Raw genomic sequence first — 25,518 nt, forward strand, 5'->3', positions numbered from 1 at the left:
ATGGAAGGAAAATCGAACCTAAAGTTAACGACAGACAAATCCAACAGTCTATAATCTCAATGTCAGGCTCGAATTTATGTAGGTGTAGTCGATTTTTTTAACTTTTTTTAATCGAGAAAATATTTGTTATAACTGAATTTTAAAATCTAGATTTGATATATTTTTTGGACACCTACAATGGGATGTTAAATGAGTGTTGAGTGGGCGATTGAACGCCTCTCTGTCAGTTAAATCGTCACTGATTTGTTGACACGCGGGCTCCACGTATTTTGAATTATTTTAATTTTGTTTTTAATTTTTAAATTTTGACTTTCGGATTGGTTTTTTTATAAAAAAAATTAAATTTTTTTATTTTCATTTATAAACCGTTGTATATATTTTATTTTTTATTTTAAATATTTAATTAATGAGTTTGAATGTTAAAAGAAACGTGATAAAAGAGATATGTTGTTATAATGAGTATGTGGCAGTGAGACCCATAAATAATGAGTTTGAACGTAAAAAAAAATGTGGTTAAACGAGATATGTTCGGTTCCAAATGAGAAATTTTGGTTCCAAATACGAACCCATGATTATAAAGTGGGTATTTAGTTTCGAGATCAACCGAACAGGCGAGATGCTTAGAAGGAAGCCGACAAAAATAGAGGTCAAAGTTGAAGACAAAGAGGAACTCGAAGCAGCCCGCAAGCGAGCCGCCGCCTCATCTTCCTCTGCAGCCACTACCGCGTCCTCCTCCCTATTTCACCACTTCGACCGCTCCTCCCTCGATCCCTCCTCCAAATCCCATCGCATCGGCCTCTCGTGACACCACAAATCATATACCACCATAATTTTGTCGTCGTTGTCATTTCAAAAAATTGGTTCTTTTTCAGTCAATAAGGCGTCTTTGTTGAGAAATATAATGGAGATTGAAGTTAAGCTCCGATTACCGAACAAAGCCTCCTATCAGAAGCTTCTCTCGTTACTTTCTCCGTTTCATATCATCACCCATAATCAACACAACACATTCTTTGACGGCTCGGCTTCTGAGTTGAGCTCACGCCGAGCCATACTCCGTCTTCGCTTCCATGAGCAAACTAACCTCCCCAAATGCTTCATTTGCCTCAAGGCCAAAGCAATTATCAGCAACGGCGTGAGCCGTGTTGAGGAAGACGAGGAGGAGGTGGACCCTGCCATAGGGAGAGCTTGCTTTGAGGACCCTGGGAAGCTAACGGAAGTGGATTCAAGGGTTCTGAGGAGAATAAAAGAAGAATTTGGCGTATCTGGTTTTTTGGGGTTGGGAGGGTTTAGAAATGTGAGAAATGTGTATGAGTGGAATGAGGTAAAATTGGAGGTGGATGAGGTTAAATACGAATTCGGGGATTTGTATGAGGTGGAGTGCGAGAGCGTGGAGCCTGAGAGAGTTAAGGTAATGATCGAGGAGTTCTTTAAAGAAAATGGAATTGAATACTCTGATTCGGCTATGTCAAAGTTTGCAATTTTCCGGGCTGGAAAGTTGCCAACCTAGTAAGCATTTCTTATCGGCTGTTGGCTAGTATGTTAAATTGCTTTACATGTTCGTTTTGCGGTTAGTTATCTTCGTAGTAGATTTTAGTGTCATCATCTGAAGTGATACCTGTTTCTTTATTAAGTACGTATGTGATATACTGAGTTGTCAATTGTTCTTTATCTACATATAATACAGTGAACTTCTTTAATAATAAATATCTATCTTGGTAATGCATCTGTTTTGTGTCTGATTGGAGCCTTTGGTCAAAAGAATTTTTCAAGTTAAAACAATAGGTTCTTTTTTTAAAAAAAAAGTTTGTAATTGTCTTTATTGGTTAATTATGATGAGTTTCTTTGATACTTTTCGTCCGTTCGGCTCTTCTTCATAGCAAGTATATGAAAAACTAAGCGCTTCTCGTTACCGAATGGGACGTCTTTCATAGTTTCCCTTTCGATGTTTCGAGTTCTTAGTTTTATGTCTTGAACGGTGTATGGATGTTGGTGCATAAATGAAATTTGTTCTTGCTAGGGATCTGGAAAGCAATCTGAGACAAGATTTAGCATTTAAAATATGCGCGACTTTGAAATTTTATATATCCGACATCACAATGATTCTCAAGATTTTTCATGCTGCAGAATTCGACTATGTAATCTGGTGAATAATCCATTATTAGTACTTTCTCAACTTAGTGTATCAACCGTAGCTCAGTTATATTCGATGTTTGTTTCACCATTCTCTGAGTATGCTGTTTTGACTTTCACGATGCATTAACATGGTGAGCATTGACTTGCAAGAAAGAGAATGTGCTTATGATGTTGGCTCTATCAATTAACTGAATATCGAAGGGTTTTACATCACGTTGCAATTGATGGGGCCACTCATGCATTAGTTGCTGGTATAGCTAAGCATTCATAGGGTAAATAGGCTTGTGTTACCTCTGTCTTTCCTTAATTAAGGTGCCAAGTTGAGAGTCGAATCATAAATTCGTATTTTGGATTTGAAACTCAAAATTGCCATTCAAGTAAAAACATACAACAGTCTGGCTTAAGGGGACAGGATGATCATCACTTAGCAACTCTATCAGAAACAAGTATTCAGGTTGTGAAACACCCAGTCCTTACTAACAAACCTTATCATATATCATAGTCTTTTAAGACTCATAGCATTGAACCGTTTTACGTTTAGAAATTTTCTTAGTGTCCTTAACCCAAAACACTTCAAGAAAAGTATAAGCTCCAACTTTTTTTTAAAAGACTGCTCTTCTACGAGCTAAAGGCTTCCAATGTTTTCCTCTGATTTTTTTCGTTGGAGTTCTTAGTTACTTGCATGAAAGGAACAATAAATGTACAAAATCTGAAAGCTTCCTAACAAGTAATTTGCTGGTCAGAGTAGGCCATAGACCCCTTGTGTTTAAGTGTTTGTTCAGAAAATTCTATTGGCGAAGTTTAGTATTACAATTCTTCAAATTTAACTGATTGCATTAGTTTAAGAGTCACATTTACTTAGGGGTGGGCATCGGGCGGTTTGGGTTTTGTCGGAACCTTGACCTAAAATTTCGGGTACCCGAAACATTTGTGTAATTTTGTAATTTGAGTACTATACATATAGGTAGTCTAAATTTTTATTTCATTGATTTTGGCTAGAAGATCATTGCAACATTTATGCTTAGAAAAGATCCACCTTGAACCATAAAAACTTGTGGTACAAATTCAATAGAAGCATTGAAAAGCTTCAAGCTTTAAGCATCGTAGATTTGAAGAAGCAATAAATAGAAATTAAGTTTAGTGGGTCCATAGCAGCTTGCCCCTAATTAGTCGGTTAGTGTGTTAATTCTTCCACATCTCCTGGTATGAACTTCCTCCCTCATTTGCTGCACTGATTCTTTTAGTTCTCAGTCTTATTCCTGCTTCATAGTATATTTCTGGACCGGAAATGTGTATCTTTGGTAAAAATGAAAAATGGGTGGCTGAGTTTGCGGCAGTAGGGTAGCGGAGAGGGGACGCTTGCGGCGGCGTGTGGGTGAGTTAGTTTGAAATGGGTAGTGATTTGGGAGGTTTCGGATGAGTTTTATGACATATATGACCGAATCAAAGTTTCAGGGAAAAAGATGATGGTTTCTGTGGAATTGAAGGAAAGTACCGACTGTACATTTTTTAAATTTTGACTTAAGTGCCAGTAGTTTTAGTTTATAAATTTAAGTTTATAGGGCAACCGTTTAGATAAACTCGAACACTAAGATGTAAATCCGCTCTTTGTTCGCGCCCTAACTTATGTTGCGTGTACCAAAAGTTGTTAACAATCAGTTATTTTTCTAGTCAACTAGACAAGGCTTGCTTTTAGTAAATGCTCTAAAAATGGTAAGAGTCAGGGTTTAACCTTAAGATGATTTTCGTTCAAATTTAAATTTGAACACTCAGAGTAAATTTATTTGATAATTTATTGTAGAAAATATTCATATGCTACCAAGATCAATGTGTATTATACTTGTTTTTTAATGATGTGCCCATGTTTCCTATTTTAATTTATAACTTGCTTTTTTTGATGGACAAAAGTGGAATAAGAAGGGAATGAAAGTTTAAAATGCTTTACAAGGGTTTACAATAATCTCGTATAGCAACTTGAGTTAACCATTTCCATAAAGCTAGGACGCATACAAAGTAGTTTCTATACTGGTCTATTCTGCAGTTGCTCAAGCTCAGACCTGGGGGCCGGGGCGTGACATGGTTAATGTGGTCTATTGAAGTTTTAGTAATAACTTGTACATCTATTATTATTGGGGTTAGGTTGGGGGAATCAGATTTGGAGCAATGGGGCCTGTTCTTGTGTTGTTCAGGAATCGTGAATTCGTGATTGATGTTGTAGTCCACGAGAAAGCGAGCAAGACTTTACTAATTGGGTGATAAAGTAAGGGCTTCTTTGTTAAACAATAATTGAAAGGAAAAATATGAAAATCTCCCGTGTCGAGACGAATAAGGGTACAATGGTTGTTTTCTGGTTTAAAATAGTAATTTGAGAATCCTCCTCTTGTCCCTTACTCGAAAGCATGTTAATTTCCTTGTGTGTTTTCTTACCAAGTAAACGAGGCATTTTGATTTCATGATTCAGGAATTTCGAGCGGTTGACGTCGAGCCATGGTTGAAGCAAAGGTGGGATGAAAAAGAACTTTCCTTTCGCGCAAATGGTTCTGCAACAATACTTCTCCTTTACATTTTCATGGTTGATATCTATACTCTAATATATTCGGTATTGACTAAGAGCACTTGTGGCATCCTTCTATTGATGTATTTTCTCTATTTTACATCATGCCTGATAAAACTGCTGCAAATTCCAGTTTATTTCTTCTTCTTTTGTCCAATAACAGATAAATGAAGTTTGCTGCACATTTTCTTGAAATAATTGAAATCCTCTCAATTTCATGTTGACATTTACTCGATAGCATGTTGCTTGTCTTAACAGTTGGTCTAATATAAACCTTAACTTTAGATTTACACATACCTATACCAGTGTCATGTAATCTTTCTTTTTTTAAAAAAAAAATGGCTTTTGGTGTCATATTATTTTCACAATCAATCATAAAGTAAAATTATATGCAACCTTGAAGATTCGTTTTATCTGTAAGGCTAAATTTTTCATTTTGGGCTCGTTTTTTCCCCTATAGTTAGTGATATTGTTGAATTAGTAGTGCCTTGGAAAAGTGCTACAATATTGAGAACATGAAATGTATTTATGTTACATATTGACTTATTTTACATTTATCGAGTAGTATTGAAACTTATCGAAATAGGTCGGCTTAGACATTTATTTCTCATTAGTCACTAATGCAACAAGATTATATCTAAGTTCACGAGTAATTGTGGAATAATTGACAAATTTAAGTAGCCTTCACGTCAATTACAACAGGTAATTTTTCGGTTCTGCTATTTCATAACGTAAGCATCTAATCATAATCACGGTGGATCAAGAATTTTGTCAAAGATTGCCCAGTGTAGTATCTGTTTAATTCAATTTTATTTACCCATTTTAAAAAAAAAAAAAAATTGTAATGGGTGAGGTGCAAATAAACGATAGAACATATTTTATTATTCAGTGTTGAAAATCTCATTCAAGCATAAACAAAACAAATACCTTGTCTCCACCTGCTGGCTATGATCCTTGGAAATGAACGAGTGACCTAGTAAACAAACAGGCAACTTGCTTTTCTAAACACAAATATGACTTAAAAAATCATACAACTAACATAAGATCCAGAATTCTCATTTCTCCACAAAAGGGAGCACATGAAATTCTATAAAATAACAAAACACGGTTTAACCCAAACTAGAAAGATCAATTTCCTACTGAATTATAACAGACGAGAGCTAAATTAACCTCATTCTCTTACACACAGCCAATCAACAAAAAAGGAACTAAAGAAACATCAACTGCAGCTACTTCACTTCCTCTTCTTAGCCGGTGGTTGATCCTCCTCCTCCTCCTCATCTTCCTCATCCTCGTCGTCATCCTCGCCCTCATCCCCATTATCATCATCATCCTCATCATCATCACCGCTACCTCCATTACCGTTGGCTTCTGGTTCGTCTTCTGGATCTCCTTCCTCGTCATCTCCACCTTCTTCGCCGGCGGAGAAATCTTCGTCACCGGCATCATCATCATCATCCTGCTCATCAGCATCATCATCTTCATCATCATCCTCAGTGTCAGATGCATCTTTGTTTTCAGGTTCAGGCTTTTCCAATCTATGAAGATCGTCAATTGGGAACCTGCCAATGCTCGACATTTATTCACTTTGTACATTGTCTTTTTTTGGTAAGGAACATTGTAGTGAAGAAAATAAATGTTACCTTTTCTCATTCAAGTCAGGTAGCCCATCAATGTTGTTCAACAGAGCTCCCATCTATATAAATCATTTAGTTGATTAAGAAATTATATTGTTGTATTAAAAAATGTAGAAGATTGCATAACACTCTCACTCATTTCACTACATCAGCTCCATGCCTAAAAACACAAAACTGGAAACAGTGTGATTTAAGATAACTACAGACATCCAAACTGTAACTAGAGGCCACACAGACACAATACTCGTTGAGAATATTAGGAAACTGTTAATCAGCATATATTTCAAAATGAACATATATTTACTTGAAAGAATTATTGAATTCCAAAGCAAGCATGAGAAAGAATTACTGAATTCCAAAGCAAGCATGAGAAAGTAAGGTTTTGAAGCACACGCGCAGCCAATGGCGCAAATTATACATTGGCCAGCCTTTCCTATTCACATCTCCTGAATCTGTTTTCTAGGGGACTAAAAACTCAATCCGATAAGCCATAACGCTGAAACTGAGGTGTGATGTTTACGAGTTTTGTGGTAAACCTCCAGAAAAGTGTTTAAACTCCATATATTTTAGTCACTGGAATGTGACAGCAAAATAATCTACTTTAATTTGAAATAAAACCGGATTGAGACTGAAAAAATCCCGAGAAAACGCATAACACGTGGCACCAAATATCTTTCTAGAATAAACCGGCGTAAGGAAAGACATCCTGCAACATAAACACACAAAATTTGGAGACGAATTCAATCAAAACAAAAACAAACCTTGAGTTGCAGTTTTCCTGTTATTTACAGCTGTGGCTCAAGAAAGCCCACTTTCGAATTTAAATCAGACGAAAAACAACAAAAGAAAGGGTTAGCCACATATCAAACCAAAACTAAATAGTCAAGTCAAACTCTAAAGAAAAAGAATTCACTCCATATACCGAGAACACAAAAAATCCTGAAAAAGGGAAAGTGGGGAAGGAAAAACCCAGACTCTGAGCCATTTAGCTAAAAGGAATCACACAAGAAACATCACCACAGAAGCTCAAAATTCAAAATTAAAGCAAAATCTTAGAAACCCAAATCACGAAATTCGAAATCCAAAATAGAAAAAATTACAAATCAAAACTTTTAAATAAAAAAGGTTTGAGTACCAGTAAAAGAAGGCAAGCAAGGGACTTTTGAGCAGCAAGGATAGTTTGAAGCGCTGCAGCCTCAGCAAATCTGCATACTACGTCAGAGCTCACCACCTCCATGTAACCAAATAAAAGAAACTTCCCCTAAAAAAGGCACTGAAAAAACTTGAAGAACAATGGAGAGAAGTGAAGTTTCAAAGAACGAAAGAGAAGGAAAACAAACGGCTGACGAACCAGGGAGGAGTCGCAGTTGCTTCTCTGGCTAGGGTTGAATTTGGATGTCCGAAAGTAAGTCGATAATAATAAATAATAGTAATAAAACTATAAAAGTACAGGAATTTAAGGAAAGTCGCAAATAATACGTTTGACTAGGGTTTTGTGGGATGACTCTAGGGTTTTGTAAATTGGGGTGTAATGATATTTCATCACTTTAAGGGGGCCTCTTGTAATTATTGAAATTTCTCGCATTAAATGAAGAGTACGTTGTTTTGGTGGCACTTGGTGCAACTTTATCAACTTGTAGATGGAATAATTGGCGATTATTTTCTCCCCAATGGAAGGGTTTGAGCAATCATTGATGAATAAAGATAATTGCAATTTAGTCCTTAATCTTTCTAATTTAGACAAATATTACATCTATTTATAATGTGTTTTCAGATATCTTTTAAAAATAACATGTGAAAAATCGTGTGATACTACGTGATGATAATGCTTACAAAATATAAACAAATAGTCCAAGATCTGGATGTCGAAAGTGCCTTGGGGAGATCTCGTAGTTCATACGGGATGCAGATTATGGGTTTTGATTGTTTATTTTTTTTATCTGCTCAATTTTTGGCACCCTTGTTAAAGTTAAAGGATTTTTTTGAATAATTCGTCTAACCAAATATGTATATAACACATCTGAAAGAATGTTTATCCTTATAAGAATGACTGTTCCTACAACGTCCTAGATTCGACGACTGTTTCATAACTAAACAGTTTTGGAATTTCTCTCATTACGGTGTGAAATCGATTCATTCATGTTCTCTTCGTTTATAAGTTTGCCATTAGCCGCTAATTGTCAATACAACCTCATTGCACCAGCTATCACCCTCTGTCCTCTTCGGCTTCGGGTGTCAAATGCCCAACAACTTCCGTTTAGTTCGTACCCTAACCACACCGTACAAGGAGAGGTCGGCTCTGATACCAACTATAACGCCCTAGATTCGACGACTGTCCACACTGTATAAATACGAGTCTTTCCAGCGTGCTTATGTCCTCACCCACAAGCACCATAGAAAACTTCCCAGAGGATCATCCATCTCATAATTATCTCAAGTCAAACACGCTTAACTTTAAAGTTCTTATGTGATGAGCTCCCAAAAAGAATATGCAAATTCTTGATATGAGTAATACGTATCAAATCTTTTAAAGTTTCCTTAACTGCACGGTCTCATACCTGAATAGTTTTGGAATCCCTCTCATTTTGGTCTGAAATCGATTCATTCTTGTTCCCTTCATCTAGAAGTTTAACAGGAGCCGCTCATTGTCAGTGCAATCTCATGACATTGACGATCATCCCGCCCTCTTTGGCCCTAAGTGTCACATTTCTGAGGTGCAGCGGAAAAAATGTCGTAACTGAATAGAATGGTGAACACTTGAAAAATAGCTGAGAACCATTGTTTTTTTCACTTGTTCCCTTATCAGATATGGAATTTGCAAGATTCGGTTTTACCTATGTGTGTTCTGGTATTAAAACAATAATTATGGTTGAAATGATTATTTTATAAGTTAATGTAGTTTATTATTGGTCCAATATATAAGATTCCACGTACTTTAAGCATTGAATTTCGGTCGATATTGTTTAGTCCGTTAAGTCACTTGTCCTTCTAATGATAGGTTGCGGCTCCACGATCCCCACTGCAACTTACCTGATTACACACAAAATAGATCGGTCAGTGCGGGCCTGTCCACCCCACCACTAAAATTGGTGGGTTGGGTTGGTAATTTTCTAACCCGTCAAAAAGACACGTTGTCCTTGCCTAGCCTGGCCTAATAATGGGTTGCAGCGTTTTTGAACGAGTTGTCTCGCTAATTCGTTTTGACATCTCTATTGTCGATGACTTTATAGTAATTAACTTTTCTCATTAGAGAAGATCTTCTCGATCTTAAAAGACAGCAGCAAATATACCATGAAAATCCAAGAAAACACATACATATAAAATTAAAATTAATAATCAATGATATGTTAAAATCGTGTGTTTCTAAAAATCAAACGTAAAACCTCTTGCAAATGAGGTAAATACATGTGATTTAAAAAAATAATTTTAAAATTTAAGAGTTTTACACTTTCTCAATATTCGAAAGGAGAATGATGATGTCTTTTTTCAAATAACTATAGTCTTCACCATATCTCAGAGTAGTCTCCAAAAATGTTTTGTAACAATAATGAAATATTTCCAGTTTATCTTTAAAAAATTGAAACTTTATTTATTTCTCGATTCAATCAAAACAAACCACTCCAACCTTTTTTTTTATATTTTATAATTATGTGAGATTTTTTCACATAATTATAAAATGTAAAAAAAAAAAAAAAAAAAAAAACTCTAACGGCTTAGGGATACTACCTGTCTCTCTCATCCACGGGCTATTTGCTAAGTGACGAGTCAGTGCCCATATGGACAAAACGCAGCCTACACTTCCAAGAAAAACCTTATAATTTGTCGAGAAAATCTTATAATAATTGGTCAACAAACGACATTTTAACTCGCATTGTTGATCAATTCGTTAGATTGAATCCAACCGATTTCGCAATCCGATTTGCATATGGCATCGGAGATCGAGGTAGTGGAGGAGGTGGAATCCGGAGATAGTCCCTCGAACGGTGGAAAGACGGCGGCTGTGGTTGTGGAAGATGAGAGCTTGAGGAACGACGTGTACACCGCGGCCGCTTATGGTGACATGGAGAAGCTTCAGCGGCTGGTCCAGAGCGAGGGTGGCTCGGTCTCCGAGCCCGATGGCCTAGGTTATTATGCACTTCAATGGGCGGCACTCAATAACCGGACTGCCGCCGCGCAATATATCATAGAGGTATAAGATATTTTGTGCGTATTATCTTCTTCTTCTTCTTCTTTTTTTGATTTGATTTGCTTTGCAATTATTTCGACCTTGTTAGAGTTCATTTGGTATTTTGATAGTGGTTTTGCATCATTAGCTTGTTGGATATGGTTATTTACAATGAATATAAGGAAATGGATTTGATGAAGTAATCGATTGAACTGTTTTCTAGGATGTGAAATGTGCTAGTTATTTGATTGTGACAAATGATATACCTTTGGAGGAAAACCCGTGACCGAGGCATGTTTAAAAATCATGATTCGTCCTTTCTGACTATTTGCATTGATTGAACGTGTCTATAATGCATACTCACAATTGATGGATCTTTAGAAACATATTGAAGTATTGGAGTTAAGTTTTTTATTGTATCCATTAGAGTTTTCTAGACTGACTAACTTGGACGTTCTTGCAAGTATTGTAGAGCCCTTAGAGAATACGAGAAACCAAATAAAATCTTAATTGGATCACCATCGAAAACCCAACTGCTCTAGCCACTACCTGGCTGTCCGAACCGTCCATTATAGGACCTGTCTCGTGGAATGGGTTGTCCAAGATGAAAACAAGGCCGAACGACAATCGCCCGATACGAGAATGTACGAATATACAAACTGATATGATGCATGTGAAATGCAATATACTCGGATATCAAGGATCAAGTCAAGAATCTCATGCTCAGTCTAGAAGTGCTTGAGTGTGTAGTGTCTGATATGTCTTAGGCATGTTTTGGCTTCCACACTCATCATCAAAACGTGGACCTACAACGTCCAGGGTCATTAGAGCCCGCGAATCTCGTTGGACACTGTAGCTCTTGATACCCAACCGTCCACAATATAGAATAGGCCTGAGCGGCCAAACAAATGAGGTATATCTCAAAAGATATCAAGCCCAACGTGATGTCATGTATAATATGTCAAAGCAGTAAAACAAGTATAAAGCAATAGATAGAAATGCAGCATAAAAAATGTGTATACTACGCTTGGATATCTCAGTCAGTATATCACGTACCTCACTAAAACAATCTGACATAAAGTCTACTCGTCTGAACCTGCGTCCGTCGTCAACCTGCTTATGACGTCTCGATCTGCGTGGCCTGGTTCACCGACCTCTCCTCGAGTCGACACTAGCCCCGAAGCTTTCTGACACTAAAATGCCTAGAAACTGACTAAAAACTTAAGGTGTATGGCTAGAACTCGAGAGAGATAAACTGATGAAAACGGTGTAGGAAACAAATAAAATCAGCTTCCATTTATAAGCTACATTCAGATTAGTTCAGAAGATCTGAACCATAGTTATTTAGGGCACAAGGCTCGCTAAAGCACTAGGATACCCTGATGCCTGAGGGGCAATGCGCAAGGCGAAGTACACATTATCGAAGTAAAGTGTATTTGACATAAATTTTAAAATTCAGTACATATAAAGTGATTTATATTATAAATATATAATATTACATAAATTAAATATTTTTCTAGAAGATAGCAAACATTATATATAAAATTCATTAATAGATAATGTACCGTAAATCATAACCAGAAAAAAAAATTTAATCATCTAAAATTCATTAGCTAGTCCATTTTAAATTCGTTGGATCCCAATCATTCCTTTATAATACTTAATTAATAACTCTTTAATAATGTTTTAATTAGTATTTCATTCAAATAAAGAATCGGGTCATTACAAGTATCATGAAACTTTCTGGAATCGCAAGAGTAAATTCAAGATTTTGAGGAACATAGTTTTCACATTTTATTATTTTTCTTCTTTGTGGAGCTACACACCTTAAATTTCAATTGCCCCAAAAATAAAAGGAGGAAATGTGGGGGACGGTGGTTGATGACAAAAGTTAATTTCTCAAAAGGACTTGGATTACAATTTAAATGGAAGAGTAGGACCGAGGATGTGGGTGGTGCACATTCATCATTTTTTTGTTTTGCATTATCGTTTTGCCTTCTTGTAAATTGTTAAGAACTTGAGGTGTTCTGATTATTGTTTGTGGTGTTATTGACAGCATGGAGCTGATATTAATGCCCGTGATAATACAGGCCAAACTGCTCTGCACTGGAGTGCTGTTAGGGGTGCAATCCAGGTTGCTGAACTTCTGTTGCAGGAGGGTGCTCGTGTCAATTTAGTTGATTTTAATGGCTATCAGGTAAACTTTTAATCTTCATGTTTTTATTGAAACTATTTATTGGTTAATTTGTGTGAATAGTTATTAAAGGTTGCTCGGGCATCAAAATATTTGTTATAAGAAGTCTTCGCATCATGGAAACATTTTGAATTACTTTCAAATACCATTGTCTTTTTCTTTTGTTTTTAGAAAGTGGTCTTCAGAATAATTCATAATAGTTGAAACTATTATGATGAGAGGCTACAATTGAAAACTTTTAAGCTGCACTTTCTGCAAATTATTCGACGGGATTGAAACACTAGAACATGTTTTCCAAATCAAGTTGTGTTTTTTCCTGAATATTTGACTACTGGGAATTTTCCTGATTTTTGCGCTAGTGGGCTGAAATCTGAATATGCTATTGGATTTGGTCTTGTTAGTTTGAACCTTTTGTCTTATTTATGCTATTTTTTTGTTAGTTACCATATAAATTTGTTTTTTTCTAGCCTCCCAACATTTTCCTGTGTATTATGTGCACTTTCTGTATTTGCAGACAACACATGTTGCTGCACAATATGGTCAGACGGCTTTTCTTTATCACATAGTCACAAAGTGGAATGCTGATCCTGATATTCCTGATAATGATGGAAGAAGCCCTTTACACTGGTACTTGACAAATGTAATTGTTATTCTTTTGTTTCAATAAATATTTGATTTGACTGTTTTTTCTCCTTTTATGTCATCTCAATCATCCAAGAATTTGTTTATTAAAATGAGATGTCCGAGAACACAACGATTAATTTATGGGGGAAAAGATGTTACTTGCTACAATTTTGTAGATCCTGGATGTGATTTCTGTGAAGTGTGAACCGATGTTCATTATGACTTTTGAGCATGTTATATTGAATTTGTGTTGGTAAGAAGGGATTTTAATTGCTGAATAACCATCCATATATTCTCTTGTTAATTGAATGTGGATAATAAAGTTGAGGAAAGCTTGAGAACATAGCTTGATGTGAATGATATGCACACTTCGAGTCCGTGCCAAACTCAAAAGAAAATTCAACTCAATATTTCTCAATGATCCTCAAATGGTTCTTTACAACTATATCATTCTACTCTCAACTTTCTTCGCAAGAAACAAAATAACAGAAAAACAAAAAACATGATTATTTGAGACGATTAACTTGTTACGCCTCTCCATGTGATATCGTGCCTATCACAAAATCTTTTGTCCATGCTGGTGTCCTCCTTCTCGAACCATCTCTCCTAGTGAATTGAACTTAGGCTTTTGAAAATAATTTGATGGGCTTCTTCAAGTTGGGCTGGTGCCTCTTTTAGTATTCCCTTTAACAGCCCAATCATTGATTTGTTGGTCTATTAAGGCTGGATCTGCATCTATTGTTATTATGCTATCATAGCTCAACTGCTCAAGTATACATGTTTGCTTGTTGAAAGTTTAACATATATTTTCCTCTCTTTTTTAATCTTTTCGTGCTACTTTAGTTCTAGCGTGCTTTCTACGCAACTGCTTTTTCTCCTGAACTAGACTCTTTAAGAACATAACTAGATGGAACTTTGGGCCATGTTTGGTAACAAAGGTACTTAATGACTCCCATTCAGATTATTAACTTGATTATGGTATCTAAGCTATTGCTTTTTTTCCCCGTTGCTTTCTGCTATTGTTATTATATGGTTTAATTGTAATCAGTGACTGTTGGATTAATTTAAGGATTGTGTGGAGTGATGGTCCTAAAGCTTGTTTGTAATGTCATAATCATGTCTTAAAGTTTCCCTCTCTAACTCTTGTGGCGATAAGATTTATTTTAAAGGTTGGCATGCTAAAATAGCTACATGTAATTATTCTTTATTTCCCCATCTACTTTTATACAAGCTAATGTCAGTGTGTTTTGAATGTTATTGATCTGAATTTTGAGGAATTAATCAATTTTGAATTTCTTAATTTTTTTGGCACTACTATAGGGCAGCTTACAAGGGCTTCGCAGATTGTATACGTCTTTTGCTATTTCTAAATGCATACAGGGGACGGCAGGACAAAGAAGGTTAGTTGAAATGCTTCACATGTTGGTGTCTTTATGCTTTTGCTATTTTATTTTTAGTGCTACAAGCACATTATCCTGATTAAAAAGATTGTGATGCTTGTAGGTTGCACCCCCCTTCACTGGGTTGCCATTAGGGGTAATTTAGAAGCATGCACTGTTTTGGTACAGGCTGGGAAGAAGAACGATTTAATGATTACAGATAATACTGGTCTTACACCTGCTCAGCTAGCTGCTGATAAGAATCACAGACAAGTCGCATTTTTCCTTGTAGGTATTTCGCAAACTATTTAATCATGTTTCGTTTTGTCAATGCTAGTCGTTGAGTTATTGACAAAAGTAAATATTCCTTATCAAAAAAGAAGTTAACTATTCAAAAGTAAGAGAATTATGAGAATTTTAATCCTTTGGGCATTAGTTCATGATCTGTACATTCAAACAATTGATTTTTCTTTGTCTTTCTTACTACCTATTTTCCATTTAAGCTTCGAAACTCGAGATCTTTGTTTATATGCATGCTCTGGCATATTCTTATCAATTGGTTGAATTTGATTTGAAGGGAAACGCTAGAAAGTTGTTTGAGAAAAAGTGGGATAGCAACAGCTTGGTTGGCAAACTTTCGAAATTAGGACTTGCTCCTTTACTTTGGTGCATGATCTTTTTGCTGCTAGTGACATATATCCATGCGGTTGTTACAGGTATTTCTCCTGATTTGTATTACCACCTGAATTGATCATTGCCCTTTCGGATGTAATTAGTACTCAAAAAAAAATCGTTTGTGTCAGCTTCTAATTTGCCAAGATTAACTGCTGGTTTTGGTCTCATTGCTTGGATGGGTGTATTCTTGGCAACCTCTGGACTGATTCTTTTTTATAGATGTAGCAGGTAACTTTCAGTTTGAATGTATAAACTTTTTGAAATTGTTTCTTAAATATTATTTTATTGCAAGTAATCGGAGATGTAGTTGACACGCGTAATGAAATTGTTTGTTCAGTTTGTTAATATGGGAATGGTGGAAACTGGTCCATTTCGCTCACCAGCTGCAATATTTGATGCAAACAATCATTAGTTTCATTATAATATAAACCTTAACAGATGAAATTATACATTTGGCATTGAACCTTCGTTAGTTGTATTGTTTACCATATTTGGTGAGAGAGGAATGCGATATTGTTTAGAAAGCTTCCATATGTTGACTAGTTTTTGGGCAGTAATTGTTGTGTAAGTTTATTGAACCTTGTGATCAAAGATATACTTTATGTTGGTGCTAAAATAATTATATAGTTAATTTGTTGTTGAAGTGCACTGAACAGCTGTTGATTTTGCGCGACTATATTTCTTGTTTATCTGTGTCAAATTCGAGTCAATATCCTTTTAGAATTCATTCTTCTCCATTGAATTTTTCCATTAATTTAAATCTGTCTGGACTTTCTAATTGTAGCAAGGATCCAGGGTTTATCAAAATGAATAGATATGATCAAGAAAACATGAAAGATGATGTAAGTTGCCCCATGTTCAGTTTAATCTCTTTCAAATATCTTCTTGTTCTCTAAAATTAACAAATATTTGAATAAAACTTTTGATTTTGTTAGGAACCTTTGCTGAAGTTTGAGGTAAATAATCCTGCTTTGCTTGCTGGGAATTGGTCACAACTTTGCTCAACTTGCAAGGTACTATTTATTTCTTTCTGACTGCAATGTTACATACCCCTCCATTGAGTAGTCCCTGTTTAAATTATTTCTATACTCTTATCACGCCTTTTCTTTCCTTAATTAGATTGTTCGTCCTCTTCGTGCAAAGCATTGTTCCACCTGTGGTCGCTGCGTTGAACAATTTGATCATCATTGCCCATGGGTGTCTAATTGCATTGGAAAGGTGTTTTAACACTTTCTTAACTCTGTTTTATGCTACTGCTGTGAATACATCTATGAGTTATTTTTTGTGGGGTCATATCATATCACAAATTATGTTGGCACTCTTTAATGGAATGATGAATTCAGGTCATTATCTTTATCATTGCAGCTTCTATTCTCATAAACACTTCTACATAAATGCATTAATTTACATTTCCCAAGTAGTTATTTGTTACATGTAATAAGAGAGTGGAAAACTAGGTGAGAATTTACTTGTGGTGGCCTTACCCATTTTTGATTTCTTGAACAGAAAAACAAGTGGGACTTCTTCTTGTTTCTTGTTCTGGAAGTTGTTGCAATGCTGATTACCGGAGCAGTTGCACTTATAAGTGAGATTTGAATTTAAGCTTCTTTTCCCAGTTAGCCTTATGATAAACCTGATTATTTGGCTGTATCTTTTATGCCTTTTTTATCCACTTCTAGCATTTTCTTATCACTGCAGGAGTGTTGACTGACCCAACGGCTCCATCTACCTTTGGCGCATGGTTTAGCCATGCTGGTAAACAGCATGTTGGTGCTTTATCATTTTTTGTTGCAGACTTTTTCCTCCTTTCTGGTGTTGCAGTCTTGACTGTTGTACAGGCCTCTCAGGTACACTCCCAGAGTCTGCTTCTATTTGCGGTTTTGCTTGTCAGTCGTTTTTCTTATGTAGTCTTCTTTCTCCGTTCATATCTGCATGGTCGGCATCCTTTCCGTGCACTTTGCGGACTTCAGGATTAACAGACATGCATTGACTAGTTCATATATTATATGCTGGCATTTTTTTTTTCAGTTGCATGGGGAGTGTCGATTGCCATTTTGATGTTAATCAGTTGTTTCTCTGTTCAGGCATTTCATATGCATTTTCTCTGATTCCCGCTTTCTTGTATGTAAGCATTCACGTTCACTCGATGGATAGAAGTTTGTATCTCCGCAAATTTGTATGTTCCCGCACCATGTATGCCTGAGTAACACTTTTTTTTGGTATCGTAAACTGTTATATCACATCCTCGGTCTCTCTTGTATCGTTTAAATGATTGTTTAACTATACTCTACACTCCCAAAAAAGAACAATATTAAGTTTGACATTATTATAACCGGACAAGAGGTAGTTAACTTTTGATACAGTCTATAGTTGACTCCTAAATGATTTCACTTTTCTGATATAGATTTCTCGCAATATTACAACAAATGAAATGGCAAATATGATGCGGTACAGCTACCTAAGAGGACCAGGTGGTAGATTCCGTAACCTGTACGATCATGGCTGTAAGAAGAACTGCACAGATTTCTTGATAAATGGCTATAATGAAGATATCGAGCGCGCTGAAGAATCGGTGATTGAATCTGAAGGAATTGGGATGATGCACATGACACGAAATGCCATCCATTCAAATGGATCCATCGATCATGCTAGTCGAACAAATGGAAATGACCAAGTAGTAATTGATGTGAATAATACCTCAAATTCGCTTCGTGGTCATGTCCATTCTTCTCATTGTAGCCATGGCCATAATCACAATAGAAAAACTGATTCGATTCCTTTAGGTTTGGGCGTTGGTTTAGCCCGAAATACTGCCCATTCTGCTGAGGTTTCATGATGGAACTTCGTTGTATCAGTTTCAAAAGATGTCTGGGGCAAAAAGGATCAATTTTCACTGCTACGTTACATAAGAAAAATATGTGCTGCCCAATCTGCAAATGGCGATTTTGGTTTCTTTGAAGTTCTTGTATTTCTTATTTCCTTTATTGTATGAGAATGTTGTACAAGGTGCAATTTATGCGTACTTCTGATAGTTTACTATATCTACATAGGTACCACGTTGTACTGTGATGTTTGGGAGATAAGAAAGCATGTTTCTATATTTTCCTTTTTCGGATGGTTTGCTAGCCTTTTAACCTTTAATTTAATTGAATTTTAAAACATTAAAATATGGAATTCTCTTAAATCAATTAACTTCGGTTAATATTTTACATTGCGCGATGATAACTAATAGTATTATTATCCACAAAGCATAATTATTTTTTTTAAGTTGGGTGAGAGCTGGAACTCGAAACTTCATCTTAAATTTGAAACTTGGTGCTATATGAGTGATCGACTACTATACATACTTTTGGAAAAGGTAACATGCATAAATGTCTTGTTTTAGCACTAAGCTTGTCATTCAACAGAATCATAATGCACAAGCACATTAAATATTTATATAAAAAAGAGAATTTCCTCCCCTAAACTTCTCAGTAAAATCTATTTTTCAAATTTTCAGGGTTCCACACCATGCTTGAGTTGGACAAAAACATGAGACATTAACCACGTTCAAGTAAATCCAATCATGTTACCATGGAAGTATTCTGTCTACTAAAAAAATTACTTGACGCTCATTTGAAAATTAAAAAATAAAAGGAAAACTGAAGTAAAGCAAAGTCCATGATAACCAGACGCCTCTATTCATTGACATATATTAAACTAACGTAAAAACCAAATTTCAATTACATTAATCTCACAGACCAAACAATATCAATACAAGTTCTTCAAAAAAAAAAGTGAGACATACAACCCAAACTATAGAAATTAATTTATAAAAAAAACAATATATTTTCATGTTCTAAAAAATTACCGTGACGGGGAGAGGCCAAGATAATGCAGAGATGGCTCCCTCGAAACTCATCTCATGAAACGTGAAAAGTAATCAGTTGATTGATTTTCCATTGTAATTCATCACAAAATGCCCCACCAGAACACCTGCATGGAGATATTATCATTTAAACTTTACCAGTAACGACTAAACAAGAATACATTTCCACATTAAACAAAGTTTGTTGTGTTTTATATATATCTAGCTGCATCAGATTCTTTATTCAAGAACGCATGTTTACGAGCTTTTGTAAGAATATATGATTTAACAAGCACATTGAATAAGCTGAACGCAGAAACTCACTTCTAATCCAATTCCCTCAAGCTTATAGTTTTCATTGCCCTTTCAATGGTACTCCGAAAGCAGATAATTAATAAGACATCCGGGATAGAATGGAGCACATAAACCCAAAAATCCACATTTCGAGTATGAGTTAGACTGTAGGCATTTGAACCACGAGATGGATCAATCATCATATAAAGTTTTCCTCTATCATTACATTCATAAACTTAAAATTACCTCGTAACTAACTTTAGCACAACTTATTTCGTTCCTCAGATTCGCCATCTAAGCTATATTACAAATAACTGGTAGGAATTAGCAATCATTCTAGACCGTTTCAACAAATTTCTGGTTTCTGTAACCAATAGCTATGGTAAATCCTTGAAGTCATATCTCATGTAAATCTTTAACTAATGGAGAATTCAGGTCATTTCTACTTTTCTTATAGCTGGGATCCAACAGAAAAATCATATTATTGTAACATAATGGCCAATATCTTTATCTTACTTACCAGAAAGCAATAAGCACAAATTCTTGCCAAGGAATTCTCCCTAGTTTTGATTTCCTCTATGATACATCAACTTGAGCAGCTACGCATGTTCAAGGGCATAATAAAGTTTTGAAGCTCTTCTTCGAAGTAGTGGCTCTAATCGGAAACAAGGAATGCTGCTCTGCCACGTTTTAGCTTCATACATCTCATTCCATGCCTGAACAATCTCGTCAATATTGAATCCCAAGCCTGAAACCACATATAGATGTTAGAAGACTTTCAAGCAATTATTTAAATCAAAATATCCAACATCCTGAGATGCCAAGTCTATGCATCACCTTTCGATGTAGTGTCTATGGAGCAGTGGTTCTTTATCATAACAGCAATATCAGTCGGAGAAGCTCCAGCAAGTTCAAATTTTTCAACAGCAACCTCCAAACATTCTTGCCACACAGGAAGTCCTAGTTTGAATTCCATAATGGATCTTTCGTAAAGCATGGTACCCCAAATCACAAATATCTGTGATCTAAGATTTGAAGCCTGTTCTGAGGCCTCATTTGCAGAAATATGTTTGAACAAGTTATCCAGTTTCATTTTCTGCAACAGGGTTTCAACTTTCTTTGGCTTGGACAGTTCATTGAGACGGCGTTCTTCCACATCTTCCCACATGAACATACCCTTTTCCATGTTTTCCTCGGCATTGTTGTAAAGCTGAAGAACTTCTGTTGAAGGCCATGATTCTAGATCAATATTAGTACCGACTGCATAATACCAAGAAAGTTTGGCCTGCTCAAACTGTTGCTGCCCACAAGCTAGAATAGCCTCATAGAAATTTGGTTTAATTTTCAGTGCCTCTTCATATTTCTTCCCGGCTTCTACGTACTCCTTCTGTGCCCAATCATACGCACACTTGATCTGCATAAGAACAGATTCTCTAGAAGAATCCTCGGTAAAATAAACCTTCTTTCTTGCCCTGGACATGTGAACATTACCCCAATTAAACAAAGCCAAAGCTGCCAGCTCTTGGAATGTATCTGCCGCAGTGCTGAAAAGGTCTTGAGCCTCTTCACTAGTGATTGCCTCCTCCATAGCTTCAGAATAGAGTTTCATTCCAACCTCATGGAGATCTAGGTAAGCATCAATGTCAAACCCAGCATAGTTCTTGAAGAATTGAGCAAACTCAATGATCCAATCACTGATACAAGATGACTCACTCCGTAACTCCTTTCTTCTTCCCACATGTCCATTTTCAGTAACACGTTTCATGTCAAGCTGGGCTTCTGTTTCAACCCTTTTAACCTTTTGACACGAGGGATCTTGATCTGGATTAACTTCAACAATATATAGTTTAACAGAACCATGTCCTGAAGCCGCTTCAGCCCACCTCAGTTCTTCTGCGGTGGCAATTGTGACCAGGTCACCTTCTTCATCTTTATACTTGACGTGAACAGCTTTAGAGCTGGGAAACCGATCAGAAATAATTTCTCTAAGCTTCGACATGTTGCAGTTGACCGGAATCTGAGCCCATCTTATGTCTTCTCCAAATACCAATTTCACAGTTCTTTTAGGCTCTTCACCCACACCATTACTAATTTTCTCTTCCTCCACGACTAATTTGTCCTCAGCCTTCTTTTCATCAATACGGTCATCAGACTTCCTTGTCATAATAACATTATCAGTGTTTCTTTCTTCAATTTCTCCTTTCATTTCCTTCTCGTCACTTTCTTTCTCATCCTTATTTTCTTTCATCTTGTCATCAACTATCTTTTCCATTACATTGTTGCTTTTCTTTTTCTTAGTCTTCTCTTTGGATACCTTAATTGGAGGCGGAGGAGGAGGCTCAAGATATTCAGGTAACGGAATCAGGTCTATCGGAATTTCATTTGCTCTTGAGCCTTGTCTCTCTAGTGTGCTTTTCACCCTTTCTGCAATTTCACTTGCCATGATATTATTTTGTTCCATCTTCAATACCGTCCCAACATCTCTCAGTGCCAAATCTAGCTTATTCAATGCTTCATAACACCGAGCTCTCTTCAAGAGAGCCTTACTGTATTTTGGTGTGACCTCAAGGGCTAAATTGCATTCGTGGATCGCCCTTGGATACTCACTAATACCTAACTGCATATAGCAAGCGGCCATATTACTCCGTAGATAGGATACATCAATATGGTTTCTTGGAAGCAATTTTATGGCTTTCTCATACTTTAACATTGCGCCTTCATAGTCCCTCCTCTGAAACAATCTATTGCCATCGTTCTTTAATTCTTGCGACATAGAAATAAATATGGCAGTGTCCTTATCATAAGCTCTTGGACTATTTTCACTAGCTTTACTTTGCCCCAAGTTGGATTCCCCTGATTTATCTCCCAATGTTTTCTTGTTTGTTCCACCTTGTTTCCCCATATTAAAATTCAAGATTTCAAACAAACGAAAACTAATTTCAATATCTAACACCTATCTTACCCCTAAAGTTAAACGGCCTTAGTCCCAATCGATTTTCCAAGAACAATAATTTGCTTGAAGTTTCCTATTAAAGAAGGATATTAAAACGAAATCAATCTGAAAAAATCTGAAGATAATTTACCAATCAAATCCAAGCTTTATACCTTAGACCAAAAACCATATGCAATAACACTTACACACCAATTTATATCCCAAAAAACGAGAAACAAAACCAAATCTTCACCTGGAAAGCTCAGAAAATTGCCCCACAATCCCACGAACTACTAACACAGATACCAAGAAATGAACGATCCCACCAAAAAGTATTTTTTTCCCCTCAAATCCCAATCTAGAAACGGTACAGATATAGAATAAATCTTAATTCAGCTGCAAGCAAAGATTGAAGATTGTAGCCCTTCTTCTTCTTAAAGGAGACAAAAAGATTGAAATGATTTGATTGGATGACGCAACTTCTGAAAGGGTCGATTCTCGTTCAAAATATTCTGGGATTTTCCAAGGAAAAAAAAATCAAAGGATTGCAGATGAACGGAAGGAAACCAATGATATTCACCAAGAACAAGAGCTCTGTAGCTGGCGTAAAAACCACAAAAGGAAAAAGGAATCATATAAATTATTACATTATACAATGTCAAATACGCTGGAAAGGAACGAAAAAGAAGGTCTGCGGCATTTGTTTTTTCATAAATTACTACAAAATCGAAAGTGGGATTCTTGATTTTAAATTTTCGGGAAATTTTCACGAAAAATATTTTTGTAACGAGAGACGACACGACAGATAGGACCGACGGGGGTTCCGTGTATTCCAAGATTACGGGTAAGTTTCGTTGGCAACTGTCAGGTTTTGTTTTGTTTTGACTCTCCGTCACTTGGCCAAATGCCTCACCAACAATTTCAGCTGTCTCATCACTTACTTGCCACCTTTTTTTTCCCTGTTTTTTTTTTTTTTTTTTGCACAGGAAATATAATAATAATTTTACTGTTGTAAATATTAAAACATATCTGAAAATAATTATATTGAAAATGAGAGGGTGTGACTCCATCGACCAGACATATAATTCGTTTTCTTAACGAACAAGTCTGATTCACTGTTAAAAATATAAAAATAAAACGACAAAATAATATTTTTCTAGTAATTAAAGAGAAGCATATCCACATATGGTAGTAGAAATACACAAAGCCCGGGAGTTCATAATCTGAAGACATGCCATGGTAAGTTTTCTTGAATATTTCAAGGAACTCCAGATGGTTGTAAAATGAAATGCTCTGGTTAAATGACATGCAAACAAAATGTGACTCAAAATCTCGATACTTCGAAATTTCAACTTATCTCTCAAAAAAAAAAAAAACTTATATGTCCTACAACGTGATCAATCAATTGCTCATCTCGTCAAGACGACCACCAACCCAGATATTATTAGCATGTTGTTGTAGTGCTTGGATTGTGGGAGCCAATCCACATACATGGCTACAAACGGGAACAAAAAATTCGAGAACGTGTTGCTTGGACTGAAAGATTATATCAAGATTACTTCATCGATAATCTCGTCTACAATGAGATAGATTTTCGAAGGCGATTCCAAACAAGGAGACCTTTGTTTTTTAAAATTGTGAAAACTTTACGAACTAATGTGACTTACTTTGTTCAATGTATGGACGCTACATGTAAGCTCGGATTGTTATCACTTCAAAAGGTTTAGACTATGATCCGACTGATTTCGTATGATGTTGCACGCGATGATGTTGACGAATACCTGAGAATTGGTACATCGACAACGCTGGAATGTTTGAACACTTTGCAGGGGGTGTGTGATATATTTTCTGAGCAATATTTGAGGCAACAAACACCTGCAGACGTTGCTCGACTCACTGCTGCAAATGCTAAAATGAGATTTCTCGATATGCATGCTCGGAAGCATTAATTGCATGCACTTAGCTCGGAAGGATTGTCCGACAGATTTGGCAAGGTGATATCAAAGTAGACAACGAAAAAACCTTCGATCTTACTACAAGCAGTTGTATCGAGAGAATTATTGATTTTCCATGCATATTTGTGTTCTAGGATGCAAAAACGACATTAACATGTTGGAGACGTGCAATTTGTTCTTAAACCTTGCAAAGAGTGAAGCCTTTCCCGTGCAGTTTGAAGTGAATGAGAACGAGTACAACATGAAATACAAGCTCGCCGATGATATTTATTCATCTCGTGTTGTCTTTGAGAAAACCATCTTTCAGCCTATTTCACGAAAACATATGATTTTTGCACGATATAAAGAGCGAATGATAAAAATATGTTGAGTTGGCATTTGGTGTACTTCAAGAATGTTGACATACAATGAGATATTCATCTAGCATGTGAAGTCCAATTGATTTGGTTTATACAATGAATGATTGTGGATGACAAAAGTGATGAATTGCTAGAAGATCGTGATTTTCCCGCTTGAGATGATGAATATATGCCACAGATGTTTATTTTCAAGAGATCTTATATAGGGTTCAACGCTTTTTTGGAGCGAAATGTCGGCATTCGGAACCAATTGCACCACAAACTTCAAAAGAACTTGATCAAAAATAGTGGAATTCATCCAATTTTAATTGTATTTTAGTTTTTTTTATATATGTGTAATTTTTAATTTATGTTTAAAAATTTTATTATGTATATTAATAATGTTTTAATTATTATTTTTAAATATCAAATTATTAAATTGAATAAAAAAATCATAATTCAACGTAATCTCACAATTGTAGAACCATGAGATGATATTATAACACTCATGTCATCAACTTCATCTCATCATCAAGCATGCTCTTAATCAGCATGTCAAGACGCATCTGCTGTACTTAATTCTTCAAAACAAGAAAAGTTTGCTCAGACCTATATTAAAATTATATTAAAAAAACATATATTAAAATATATTTTTCATAAAATTTAAAAAAAAAATCTAAAAGAAGCAGAATTAGTTAGCAAAAGAACAAATAGACAGGTTGTAATGGTGATTATATTAGAAAGGTGCTACGAACATGGCTTGCGCCATACAAACGATTCGTGCGATCCCA

General features: G+C 35.9%; 4 protein-coding genes across 7 annotated transcripts; 2 read left to right on the forward strand and 2 right to left on the reverse strand.

Annotated features, from left to right (window-relative positions):
* The first annotated feature begins 573 nt into the window (after window positions 1-573).
* LOC142546172 (triphosphate tunnel metalloenzyme 3-like) lies at window positions 574-4,824 on the forward strand. Of its 3 annotated transcripts, none has more exons than XM_075653731.1 (2): window positions 574-1,534; window positions 4,595-4,824. In XM_075653731.1, exon 1 carries the CDS (start codon window positions 902-904, stop codon window positions 1,505-1,507), a length of 606 nt encoding a protein of 201 aa, XP_075509846.1. In that variant the 5' UTR covers window positions 574-901; the 3' UTR covers window positions 1,508-1,534; window positions 4,595-4,824. The 3 variants fall into 3 exon arrangements, with proteins under 3 accessions (XP_075509846.1, XP_075509847.1, XP_075509845.1); XM_075653732.1 differs by lacking the exon at window positions 4,595-4,824 and adding an exon at window positions 2,018-4,483 and having other exon boundaries at window positions 574-1,506; XM_075653730.1 differs by having other exon boundaries at window positions 578-1,506.
* An 840-nt stretch (window positions 4,825-5,664) lies between these two features.
* LOC142546173 (uncharacterized) lies at window positions 5,665-7,842 on the reverse strand. The gene is made up of 4 exons (XM_075653733.1): window positions 7,676-7,842; window positions 7,460-7,585; window positions 6,331-6,383; window positions 5,665-6,249 (listed from the first exon to the last, which is right to left on the reverse strand). The coding sequence occupies exons 2-4, from the start codon at window positions 7,559-7,561 to the stop codon at window positions 5,922-5,924; spliced, it is 483 nt and encodes a 160-aa protein (XP_075509848.1). The 5' UTR covers window positions 7,562-7,585; window positions 7,676-7,842; the 3' UTR covers window positions 5,665-5,921.
* A 2,236-nt stretch (window positions 7,843-10,078) lies between these two features.
* On the forward strand, window positions 10,079-18,461 carry LOC142546174 (protein S-acyltransferase 24-like). The gene is made up of 13 exons (XM_075653735.1): window positions 10,079-10,513; window positions 12,546-12,686; window positions 13,198-13,310; window positions 14,628-14,707; window positions 14,811-14,974; window positions 15,264-15,402; window positions 15,490-15,589; window positions 16,146-16,203; window positions 16,297-16,374; window positions 16,481-16,579; window positions 16,868-16,946; window positions 17,060-17,208; window positions 17,766-18,461. Exons 1-13 carry the CDS (start codon window positions 10,250-10,252, stop codon window positions 18,195-18,197), a joined length of 1,896 nt encoding a protein of 631 aa, XP_075509850.1. The 5' UTR covers window positions 10,079-10,249; the 3' UTR covers window positions 18,198-18,461.
* A 542-nt stretch (window positions 18,462-19,003) lies between these two features.
* Window positions 19,004-23,295, reverse strand: LOC142546175 (protein PHOX1-like). 2 transcript variants are annotated; one of them, XM_075653736.1, is made up of 3 exons: window positions 20,340-23,295; window positions 20,023-20,250; window positions 19,004-19,336 (listed from the first exon to the last, which is right to left on the reverse strand). In XM_075653736.1, the coding sequence occupies exons 1-2, from the start codon at window positions 22,402-22,404 to the stop codon at window positions 20,102-20,104; spliced, it is 2,214 nt and encodes a 737-aa protein (XP_075509851.1). In that variant the 5' UTR covers window positions 22,405-23,295; the 3' UTR covers window positions 19,004-19,336; window positions 20,023-20,101. The 2 variants fall into 2 exon arrangements, with proteins under 2 accessions (XP_075509851.1, XP_075509852.1); XM_075653737.1 differs by having other exon boundaries at window positions 19,533-20,250.
* Window positions 23,296-25,518: the final 2,223 nt, after the last annotated feature.

This window comes from Primulina tabacum, chromosome 5, assembly GCF_025594145.1.
Source record: "Primulina tabacum isolate GXHZ01 chromosome 5, ASM2559414v2, whole genome shotgun sequence".
Classification (NCBI taxonomy): Eukaryota; Viridiplantae; Streptophyta; class Magnoliopsida; order Lamiales; family Gesneriaceae; genus Primulina; species Primulina tabacum.